General features: G+C 35.8%; 1 protein-coding gene across 1 annotated transcript; it reads right to left on the reverse strand.

The window, feature by feature from the left end:
* Positions 1-3,694: 3,694 nt before the first annotated feature.
* On the reverse strand, positions 3,695-12,362 carry LOC123910106 (L-tryptophan--pyruvate aminotransferase 1-like). Its single transcript, XM_045961154.1, has 5 exons — positions 12,259-12,362; positions 11,826-12,132; positions 4,792-5,075; positions 4,108-4,412; positions 3,695-3,882 (listed from the first exon to the last, which is right to left on the reverse strand). The coding sequence occupies exons 1-5, from the start codon at positions 12,360-12,362 to the stop codon at positions 3,695-3,697; spliced, it is 1,188 nt and encodes a 395-aa protein (XP_045817110.1).
* Positions 12,363-12,789: the final 427 nt, after the last annotated feature.

A 12,789-nucleotide genomic window follows, 5' to 3' on the forward strand; every position in this document is an offset into this window, starting at 1 on the left:
ACAACGTTGGATTCTTTTTCCTACATCCTACACATGCCATTTGTTATGTTTATTTTTTATTTGTGTGGTGTTCCTTAATACTTATATTGAATTTAACCATAAGTATTAATTCACCTCAAAATTTTGGAGAAGTGTTTGAATCAAAAGCACAATCACAATATTTAGAGAATAAACACAGTTAGTGGGTTTAGTAAATGGTGGAGGTATGATGGGAAGGATGGTTAATTTTCCCATGATGGGAACAGCTAAAATATACCATTGATATATTGTTAGGGTCCGTTTGGTGCGCAGGATAGCATAGTGACATGATATGATATAAAACAGGATAAGGATAGGATATGATAACAGCAGGATAACAGTTATACTCAGTTATCATATCCTGTGTTTGGTGCACACAGGATAACAAACATAATAACTATTATATTTTGTTTTTAATACATACTTGCTCATAATAATATGATAAGATATATAACATATTAAATTGACAAAATTACTATTGTAAAACAATTGTTATTTTTTTAAAATTATTTTGTAATACTTTAAATTTTATAAATAAAAAATATAAATAAGTAATCAAATAACTTTATATAATTTAAAATAAAAATCATGAGAAAATAATCAAGTTTAATTTTTTATGAATCATGATCAAATAAATAACTCAATAATATATACATGTTAGATAAGCCAAATAAATATATGATATATCTCATACGTAAATAATAAAACTACTATTGCAAAAGAATTATATTTAATTTTTTATAAAATTTAAATTAATATCCCTATTTGTCAATTTTTTTAATAATCATTTTACTTTAAAATATTGTAATTTTAGTAAAATTTTGATTTTTTAGAATATATAAATTACAAAATTACCCATATGAGAAAATCACATATATATTTAAAAATTAATTATTTTATTATTTATATTTTATTAATTTTATTTTATGTATTTTAAAATATATTTTATAAAATAAATCAGTAATTTTTTTTTCTTATCCTATCCTGCCGGTAACTCAGCTCAAATTCAGGATAAGAATTATAACTAGAGAGACATGATAGGATAAGCTTCAGGATTAACTTATCATATCCTGCTGTATCACCAAACACTGGATTGCGGCAGGATATGATACAGTTATCCTATCTTGTCTCTTATCCTGTGCACCAAACGAGCCCTTAAAGAATTAGATGGTCTAGATTTAAGATGGGCTACCTATTTGATAATGTACATTTATTTATGAATTTGTCCTGCACTATTATACATTCTATATTTATATCAAAGATATTTGTATTTTCCGTCAAAAATAAAATAAAAGACATTTATACTTATGAGAGCATTGTGCGGCCTTTTAAATTGTACGAAATGCCCAGAAAATTTGTAGTATATAACAATAGTATGTAAATTTATTGACTTGTCTTGTGACAATTTTTTTTATTGACGAAATGTCAAAGCATTGAAAACTCGCGCATTTAAAGTGGAGTGACTGAAATTCGAACCCCGATCCTAACGCTGTGGACAATTTATCCATAATAATATGCATATCTGTTTTTATTTTTTATATGAGATGATCAAGATTTGAACCCCCGACCCCTGTATATATAGTGCAATATTTCTGCCAACTGAGCTAAACTCACGAGACTATTTACTTTCTTTATTTATGAATGGTTTAAATCTAGTTTTGGCCTATAATTCTAATTGCTTGATTTTAATCTTTTAATTATATAACTGCTCGATTTTGGTCTCTTAAATTTCAATGGATCGATTTTAACCCCTCAATTTATCCCCTTTTACATTTTCTAGTCTCTTATGTTGATTTTTTGACTGAAAATTGTTTACGTGGCATTTTAAAATTAAAAACAAAGTTGGTAAAAATGTACGTGGTTCGATTCCCACGGAAGGCAAAAATTTCACTAGAGAGGGGGGTTGAGAAGATCGTAAGGTGACAGTGTCGGGACCACCTAAAGTGGTGGGGCCTGGGCTGTTACAGTTAGAGTGGTTGCAACACCGTAACTAACTAACAAATGGCCTGGGCTGATACCACTTGTTGTAACAAATGGCCAACCTCATTCTCATTAGCACTAGCCAAATGGCTTATAGTTTGAGTACAATTGGGCCTAGAACACACTACACAAATTGGGCTTAGGCATAAGGCCAATCCAACATACTATATACAACATAATGGGGTGATGTAATTTAAGATGGTTTCTCTCCCAACCCCCCTCAATTCTTTTCTACCCCTGAATTTCCGTTTTTGCCCCTGGGGGTACTGCGGTTTATACGAACCGAAATAAGCTGACATGCTGATAAATTTCGATAACCACTTACCGAAATCTGGGACATTTCGGTTCGCAGGTACCGAAACAATTATTTCGGTAAACTTCTACCGAAAATGGCCTAATTCCAGCGACCAACGTACCGAAATCTAGGACATTTCGGTTCGCAGATACCGAACAAGCTGACGTTCGTTTTTTGTGTACCGAAAATGCTAATGTTCGGTTTGCAGTTACCGAAATGGTCTAATATTTGGCTTCGGTGAATACGAACCGAAGTTTTTTGGCAAAAATGTTTCAAACCGCAAGGAGCAAACTTGGATTTTTGGGGGGTAGAAAAGAATTGAGGGGGGTTGGGAGAGAAACCATCGTAATTTAATTGTGGAAAAAATTGGTCCACTATGGACAAATATATTTATGGGTGCATTTTATACGGATCCTCTAACAAAAAGATGGAAAAATTGAATTGTTTGGCTAGAAGAAGAGGCTCAGCGCCATGTGAACAGGGATGGATGCAAAAACTTATTCATATTGAAGATTGAAAAATAGTAAAATAATAATAAAATAATAAAATTGAATGTATTTATTCATAGAGATTATTTTGTTTATATTGCCCATGTCAATAATATTATCTAATAATTCATCATATATAACTCCTTGTAAAGAAGAAGAAGAAGAAGAAAAAAGTTGACTCGTGCCTTGTGTCTTTCCTTTCTCTTGTCAATAATATTACCTCATAATTCATCATATGTAACTCCTTGTGAAAAATTTCCACTTTGGCCCTTTGTAATCCAACACAAACTACCAACTTACCCTTGTTATATATTTTTTTTCTTTTCCCAATTTGATCAATAACTCCTATCTCCTTCAATTAATTAATTAGAGTTGAGATGTAACATGTTATGTTGTTGAGGAGGAGCTTAAATTATTTTTAAACTCTGAAAACCCTAAATCACAAGTTTGTTATCATAAAAAAATGGGAAGATTGTTGAGACAAAATCCTTAAAATTGTGTTAAAAATAACAAACATTGATGATTATATGAATAAAGGACTTTGATCCTTTTTGCTATCTATTGTGTGCTCTTGAGTGGTCGAGGTTGCTCCAATGAGAAGAAAAAAAATAACGAACGAATCATTAGTCTATGAAACATGGTTAGATACCCTTATCGGAGATTTGAGTATAAATGTGCATCATTTATGATAAAAATATAGAGGAATACATTGGCAACACTTCGGAAGCTAGTAATCTTTTTGACATAAAATCTTTGGGGAGAATTTTTGCTCTTAAAGTTGAGATTGATAATGTCTTCTTATTAAAAAAAAAAGTCATTTAAAATATATTACATGCAAATGATGTGTTTATTTTGCTTAAACTCACACTAACTAGTTAGCGCTACATCACACATTGTTTGAAGGTGTCCAACATCATTCTCTTTTAGCATTTGACAACCTTGTACACAATTTAATGAACTCATCATCTGTACCGATCATGCTAATCCTAACATACTTTGTATCGACACCAAATCTCTTCCCTCCTCTTGTACGAATCTTCAGTTTTTCCAAATAACTCTCACCATCTTCTATGCCCTCCACACACTTCAACCAAGCAAAAGCTGTATAGGAATTTTAAAAAAAAAAGTTTAGTGAAAAAAATAAGCAACAAAAAAAATTCTAATAACTATTGAAAACCTGAAACACATTTAAGTAGCTAATATCGACATGACATCGACACATGTGACACATTCAATTAATTCTTTTTCTGATTTATTATCGGTGTCCACGTGTTTGTATCTGGTGTTCGTGTTTGTGTCAGGACTTAATAGTTGAAAATATATTACCTGGGTATTGCTCAGATAAGTCCTTGTTGAAGTGACAATAGGAAGTTGGGTACTTGGTCAAGGTAAAAACCTTGCTTTGCTCAACAGCCCCCTTAAATTTCTCCCACCTTTCTTTCATGAGTCTTTTGCTATAATAAAAAAAGAGGCGATCAGATTCAATGGACTTTAAATTTTGGTAACCATCACAAATCACTCCAATTATCTTGGCAGCTCGAATTTGGGATTCTTTTGACACGCCAATGGAGTTTAAGTGTACAAATCTTATCATCTTCTTAGCAACTTCAATGTCCTTTACAAATGCCCACCTATGCAACAAAATAAAAAATTGATTAGCAATTTAACATATATAAAAATAAATTATAATATTATATGCAAATATGATGAGTTTTATATGACTTTGTTTTGAACTTGAGTTGGGCAAGTGGCCTTATAACTACAATCTAATAGTAGACGGTCCAATAAATATTGAATAGACTCTAATGTTATATTAAAATTAGGGTTGAGTTAGACTTACACAATCGGCATGACAAAAAAAATCACACATGGTGGATAAATTGATTATATGCATAGTTCTTCCGTAAAAAAATAAAAAATTCTATGCATAGTTCTAAAGTGTGGTGCAGAATTACGATCCAATATAACAAGTATATATAGTATAGAATATGGTCGATATCTCAGACTCACCCGATACGTGAACCGGCATGACCAGTGCATTTGGAAAATGTGAAGAGCATAACATCATTGTCAGCCTCATAAATAATGGGAGTGTATTGCGGCCAATAATAGGCCAAGTCATAAATAACTTTCCCTTTAGCTCCAGAGTTCACCACTGGTACACGAAGAGTCCCATCAGGGTTGTTTGGGGAGGTCACAACTTCCATGTAAGGTTCACCTTTATCATACAAAGCAGCATCACCGGTCCATTGAAATAGCCTTGATTGCAAGATATCAGTCGCGTCTTTGTATTCCTGTAAATTAAACACAAGCACATTCCAAGTTAATCTTTCAATCAAACATTAATAAGTCATGATTTATATGTATGATTAGATCAAGCCATTTCGAGAAATAATTTTCAAAATTGAAAAATATAATTTAAATATTTGTTAGTCATAAAAAATTCATCGAGACTAAAACTACATATATCTTCTGTATTTCCAAAGGACAAAATGTGAAAAGTAAAATTTGCAGGAACAAATCTTTTTTACAATGAGGAAATTGTTTGACACCAGATAGACAAACCCTTAATACCCATTTGCATATACAATCTACAACTACATTTTTTTTTTGATAAGCCAATCTATAACTACATATGTTTCTACGTGAAATGTGTGTATTGAAAGTTACACTCTTTGGACACTATTATAAGCATACATAATGAACCTATAAAGTAATTATTGTTTGTGATGTATTTGGTCAAAATTTTAAATTAAATACATCTATTTATTGATTCATTTTTTTTAGAGCTGGATATCAAGTTTTCAAAAAAAAAAAATCTATTTATTGATTCTTTTTTTTTTTTTTTTTTTATATTTCGGAGCAAATGGCAGTTACTAATTGAAGTCAATATGATTGTTTGAACGGCCACCGCCGTACTGTAAATATGATTGTTTGAACGGCCACCGCCGTACTATTTGGACCTTCCGCCGCTCTCCTTCTTGGTTTGCAGGTTCACAACAACATGGTTTCTTTCTCTGGTTCAATATCTCTGTCTCTTAACCGCTAGGGATTTGGGTTGTTTGGGTTATCTCTCCGCTGTGAGAGCTACGATTTTTCTCGTGATTCGGCGATTGTTTGGTGTTGTTTCTCCGTAGACGATTTTGTTTTGCTACGTTGCTGCAAATTCTTGCGTCAATTCCGAATTTCTTGCTGTTGGCCACTTTGCTTTTTTGCCCTAAATTCCATGGTTCTGTTTTTCTCTCGATTACGTTGCAATATTGGATCTTGTGTTTACGGTTTCAGTTCTCCTGCAATTCACCTCCAATTTCGTTTCCTTCCTGTGTGTTCTGCAACCATGGCTGCAATTAACTTGGATAATCTCAATTTAAGTGATGATGAGGCTTTAGATTTTGAGTTGGAGGCAGATTCTACAGAACAAAACGATATTAATCTTTGTTTGGTCGGTAGTTTTGTTCACGATAGACCAATCAATTTTTACAGCATGAAGACCCGCTTGACTGATGTGTGGAGGCCGGTCAAGAGTATGGCGGTGACGAAGGCAACACATGGATTATATATTTTCAAATTCTTCCACCATATGGACGTAGAGGCAGTTATCAAGGGAGGACCCTGGACTTTTGATAATTTCACTTTAATCATCGATAGATTGAAAGTGGGGGTAGCTCTACATGATATTCCTCTATTTCACGTGAATTTTTGGGTGCAAGTTCACCATGTTCCTGTTGGTATGATGGTAGAGAAGGTGGGGCGAGGGCTTGCAAATTATATCGGGAAGTTTCTAGAGTATGATAAGAATAACAACACGAGTATCTGGAGCAGTATATGAGAGTGAGAGTTAGGGTGGATGTGAGGAACCCATTGAAGATTGAGAAAAAGATCAATCTGATCGGTGGAGGGGGCGAATTAGTGAAGTTTAAATACGAGAGGTTGGGTAGTTTCTGCTTTGTTTGTGGTATACTTGGACATTCGGAAAACAAATGTGAACTCAAATATGCTATGGCCAGGGACGATGGTAGACGCAGTTGGTCGAATGAAATTAGAGATGAGATACGCTGACCTGGGGGTCGCTTTGAGTCTCGATGGTTGCGAAAGGATAGCAACATTAATCTTAGTGCGGCTGCTAATGAACAATCTGGTGAGAGGGATCAGCAACACACTAGTCCTATTCATTCTGAACCAAGGCAGTCTCGTGGGAGTGAAGAACGCAGGGAGAGTAGTGAGGCTGACAATTCACTGATAATTACATCCAACGATGATAGAAATTGCTCTCTATCAAGGTCAACTGTCGTGCGGCGTCTAAATGCTACTCATGTATCACACACTGTTGTATTTCCACATTCGTTGTTATTGGCCCATCAAACCCCATGTATCAGGTGAAGATATGTTGACTGAGGTGCCACAGTCGACTGAGGTGCCACAGTCGACTGAGGTGCCACAGTCGACTGAGGTTCCCCGAGTCGAGAATGATGACATGGTCAATCAAGTGGAGAGAAAAAGAAGACGCGCAGAGCTTTCAATTGGGACAATCACAGGTATACACGATAGTCAGCATTTTTTATCGGCAGGTCCTGGCAGCTCCCAGGACTGTTGGGACCAATGATTGTTCTGAGTTGGAATTGTCGGGGTTTGGGCGGCCCGAGTGCATTTCCTAATTTGCGTAAGCTTGCTCGAGAACATAAACCGGATATTTTATTTCTTTCGGAAACTTTGTCTTATGCTAGAAATCTTGAACGTGTTCGGGTTATGTTAGGTTTTGATTCTTGTCTAGCCATTGATGTGGAGGGTCGGAGTGGAGGGTTGGCGGTGCTCTGGAAAGATAGTAGTAAATGTAGTATCTTAAATTATATGAGAAACTTTATAAATATCCTAGTGGAGGACGAATAATTGGGGGAGTGGCGGTTAACTTGTTATTATGGTTAGCCAGAACGGAGCCGACGTCGACAAGCATGGGATCTACTGAGGGAGTTAGGTAATATGTCTTTGCTTCCTTGGTGTATTATTGGTGACTTTAATGATTTACTCTCTCATGAGGACAAAAAGGGGATTCATCCTCATCCTAATTGGTTGTGTATGGGCTTTAGAGAAGCAATTAGTGATTATGACTTGTCGGATATACCGTTGGAAGGCCATCCGTTTACGTGGATAAAAAGTCGTGGTACTAATCATGTTATTGAAGAGCGTTTAGACAGAGCAATGACAAATTTGAGTTGGCTTGGTCTTTTCCCTCAGGTTAGGTTATCTAATCTATTGACCTCCCATTCAGATCATAGTCCCATCCTATTGCATTGTTCCCCTATCATTAAGACTCGATTCAATAGGGCTTTTCGCTTTGAGAACAACTGGTTAAAGGAGCCGGATTTTGCAGAGGTGGTGGTTGAAGGTTGAGGGGTGAATGATAATATTGAGATCGTTGACCGTGTAGCTAGATGTGCTAACAAACTACAAGGGTGGGGTCGGAGGAAGCGAACAAAGTTTAAAGAGGAGATTGATGCTCGTGTTAGAGAGATGGAGCTATTAAGGGGCAACCAGGGTGAGACGGATAGTCGGAGGTATCAGGAATTGTATGACAGACATGCTATTCTTGTGATACAAGAGGAAGGGTATTGGAAGCAACGTGCGAAAATGCATTGGCTTAAAGAAGGTGATTTGAATACTCATTTTTTCCATATGTCAGCAACCGTGCGTAGTAAGAAGAAAAAGTTGAGTAAGCTTATTGACGACGGAGGTACGGAGGTTCATACCCAAGACGGTCTTTGTGGGGTGGCAAAGAAATATTTTGATTCCCTCTTTAAGGCTCGAGATGGAGATCATGAACCTGTTCTAAATCTTATTCAGCAACGTGTGACGGAGGAGGACAATAATTTTCTTATAGCACCTATTACCAAAGATGAGATCAACATGCATTGTTCCAAATGCATCCTGACAAGTCACCGGGCCCTGATGGGTTCAATCCGGCCTTTTATCAGAGGTTCAGGGAGCAATGTGGTGATGATATTTTCGCAGCAGCGACCACATGGTTGAATAGAGGGTACTTCCCGGCTAGCCTTAATGAAACAAACATTTGTCTCATTCCGAAATGTGACAACCCTATTATGATGAAAGATTTACGTCCTATATCTCTTTGTAATGTTTTATATAAGATGATTTCTAAAGTGTTGGCTAATAGGTTGAAGAGGTGTCTTGATAAGTGTGTCTCATAGGAACAATCAGCTTTTGTGGAAGGACGATCGATTCTTGATAATGCTCTTATTGTCATAGAGGTTATTCATGCATTAAAAAGGAAGACCAAGGGCCGAAGAGGTGAGTTGGCCTTGAAGATTGATATTAGCAAAGCCTATGACAAAGTTGATTGGGGTTTTCTTCGTGGTGTTTTATCTAGAATGGGATTTTGTGTCCAATGGATTGATTGGATGATGATGTGTGTGAGCTCAGTTAATTATGCAATGCTTATGAATTTTGATAGAGTTGGTCCTATCACACCGGAACGCGGTCTTCGTTAGGGAGATCCTTTATCTCCATATCTATTTATTTTGGTGGCAGAAGGGTTGACTTCTCTTATTCACCAAGTCGTTGGTAGAGGTGACATACATGGGGTGCGAGTTTGTAGGGGTGCACCTGAGGTGTCACACCTTCTTTTTGCAGATGATTGTTTCTTGTTTTGCATGGCTAATTTCACTGAAGTGAATCAACTCCTGAGAATTTTACATACTTATGAACAAGCCTCCGGACAATAAATAAATTTATCTAAGTCGGAAGTGTTTATAAGTCGCAATTTGTCCCATGCGGATAAAGAAGACTTGTCTGGTATTCTTGGAGTTCGACATGTTCTAGGTACGGGTACTTATCTTGGTTTACCATCTATGATAGGTAGGAGCAAGAAAACCACATTTTCTTATATTAAAGATCGTATATGGAAGCGTATAAATTCTTGGCGAGGGCGAGCATTGTCAAAGGCCGGTAAAGAGGTAATGATCAAATCGGTACTTCAGGCTATTCCTTCATATGTCATGAGTATGTATATACTCCCCTCATCTTTTATTGGAGATATTGAAAAAATGTTAAATGCATTTTGGTGGGGAGGAGGTAGTAATAACGGGAGAGGCATACACTGGCTGGCATGGGAGAGGCTTGCATGTCCGAAGGCTAAGGGAGGCTTAGGTTTTTGTAATTTTCAAGCTTTTAACATGGCTATGGTGGCGAAACAAGTATGGCATATTGTTCAAAATCCGGATTCGATGGTTGCCAAAGTAATTAAAGCAAGGTATTTTCCACGATCTTCTTTATTTGAAGCCTCTTTGGGTTATAACCCAAGTTTTGCTTGGCGTAGTATTTGGAAAGCTCGTCAAATTTTGTTGCTTGGATGTAGGTGGAGTATAAGTGGTGGGGATAAAATCAATATTATGAAGGACCCGTGGCTGCGTGGTAGTGATGAACGTTGGGTTCCTTCTCCACAAGAGGAAGGTGTGTACCAATTGTTTGTCAATGATTTGTTATTAGATAATTATAAGGCTTGGGATATTGCTAAAATCTGAACCCTATTTCCAGGTCCAACGGCAAACTTAATTATTAACACACCACTCATCGCGTCAGTTCATGAAGACAAACTTGTCTAGAATGAAGAAAGAAATGGTTGCTACTCTGTTAAATCCGGGTACAAGTTAGCTATGTGTTATATTGTGCGGGATCATAAATTTCATGTGGAGGGTAATTGGAAAGATATTTGGAATGCGCAAGCGCCCCAAAAAGCTCGACATTTACTATGGCGCTTATGTCGAGGTTGCCTCCCAACGCGAGCTCGATTGTTTCAACAACATGTGGATTGTGATGTACACTGCCCTATTTGCGAGAATACGACTGAAGATGACCTCCACGTCTTTTTCGACTGCATTGCAACTCGAGAATGTTGGCAGGCTGCTGGCCTACTGTCTGTATTGGATAATAATGTGTATCAGCAGGGCCTGGCCGCAAATAGAGTGTTTGCAATGTGCTGACATGAAGACCGAGCCACTATGGGTAGAGTTGCGACGCTTTTTTGGAGCATTTGGCAACACCGAAATGATGTAGTTTGAAATGACAGTCCCAGCTTACCGAACCAAGTCGGATGAATCGCATACGATGCGTGGAATGATTGGTTTGCGGTTCACCATATGAAGCATGATGAGAACTATATTTATGCGCCTCCTACTATTGATAGGTGGGAAAAACCTCGCATTGGTTGGGTGAAATGTAATGTTGATGCTGCTTTCAGTGTTGAAACTAGGGTAGTAACGATGGGTGCCTGTTTTCGGGATCATGAAGGTAACTTTGTGGCTGGCTTCACGCAAAGACAACATGTCACCCTGTCAACGGTTGAAGGCGAGGCATGGGCGCTTCTGTAGGCCATGAAGGAAGCAAATCTTAGAGGTTTGGATATGGTTCAATTTGAAAGCGACTCACAAGTGTTGACTGAAGCTATTCGAACTAGGTGTAGTGGTAACTCGGAATTTAGTTTAATTGTTGCTGACATTATCAAAATTATGTTATCATGCATAAACTTTGAAGTGAAGTTTGTTAGGAGACAATCGAATATGGTTGCTCATACTCTTGCTCGGGCGACCATTTCTTGGACTAGTTTCCGTAGATTTGAGATTATTCCCTTATGTATTGAACGTTTACTAGTTAATGAAATGCATTAAGTTTGTTTGATTAAAAAAAAATTTGAAGTCAATAAATAATGATGTCATAATTAATACCAATAGTTTTTTATTTTGCTTTATAGTGATATTAGAATTTCATAATTAATATTAATATTTTTTATTTTAATTTCTAGTGATATTTTTTTTTTACAATAATATATAGTGATATATTAGAACTTAAAAATACAGTTATTTGAAAAATGACAACAATGGTCTAAAAGTTTCAAAATCCATAATACAAGACCAATTACAATTTAAAAAACTATGTGTTACAAGAAAATAGATTATAGAAATTGAAAATTTTTAAAAAAATTGGGTAAATAAATTATACTCAGCTAAAACAAATTTAAACTAAAGAAAAATTACCGAATAATAAGGAGCAGCAGCAACAACATTGATGGGACGATCAGAGGGTTCTAAAGAAGAGAGTGCATATAAAAGAGCTTGGTAGAGTTGAGAAGAACCTGTCCCTAACACTAAGAACTTATCTTTTGTGACAGCATTGCCAACCATATTGTGGAGCCTCAAAATTGCATCCCTCATTTGTGGCACCATGTACCAACATAAGTTATTTGTATCACCAAAGTAACTCATCCATTCGTCTCCTTTGATCTCTATCGTACATTCTTCCCTCATCTTCTCCCAATATGACCTGAATGCCACTGGATCACCCCTGTGAAATTTTGCTCATTAAATTAAATTGTATCTAAAAATCACATTCATAAATAATAAGAGTAATAATAATGACATAGAAAAATAATATGAGTTGTAAAAGGAGGTGGAAAGAAAGATAATTTACTTCTCAACATTAACAAAAGAATTGGATGAGAAAGTAGATAGAGGTATTGTTGTGCCATTGGAATATGACAAATGAGAAGAACCACTAATAGTAGAGACCACCATACTTTAATATATTGATATGCTCTTTGTTTTCTTGATGATGAGTGTCTCACTATCACTCTGGGTTGATTTTTGTTTTTATTTATTTGTTGTTGTGTGCATTCATATATATACAATATATACAGTGAGAGAAAATTTTTTATGTGAAAGAGATGAGGAAATCATGACCGCTGAATCAAACCATAAATGTCAAAATGAAATTATATTTTAACAAAAAAATAATATTTTATTTGTCTCTTTAATTAATTCTTCCCCATTTTATATAATATGAAACTATTTTGGTTCTTTAACATATTTGACCATTGTGATAGTTCATCGAAAACATTTGACCATTGTGATGATTCATAAAAAAATATTTGACCATTGCGATAATGTTCACGTCTAAATACATCAGATTTTTATAGTATTATTCAACAAAAAAATACCAATT

The sequence above is a fragment of the Trifolium pratense genome, linkage group LG2 (genome assembly GCF_020283565.1).
Source record: "Trifolium pratense cultivar HEN17-A07 linkage group LG2, ARS_RC_1.1, whole genome shotgun sequence".
NCBI classification, from domain to species: domain Eukaryota; kingdom Viridiplantae; phylum Streptophyta; class Magnoliopsida; order Fabales; family Fabaceae; genus Trifolium; species Trifolium pratense.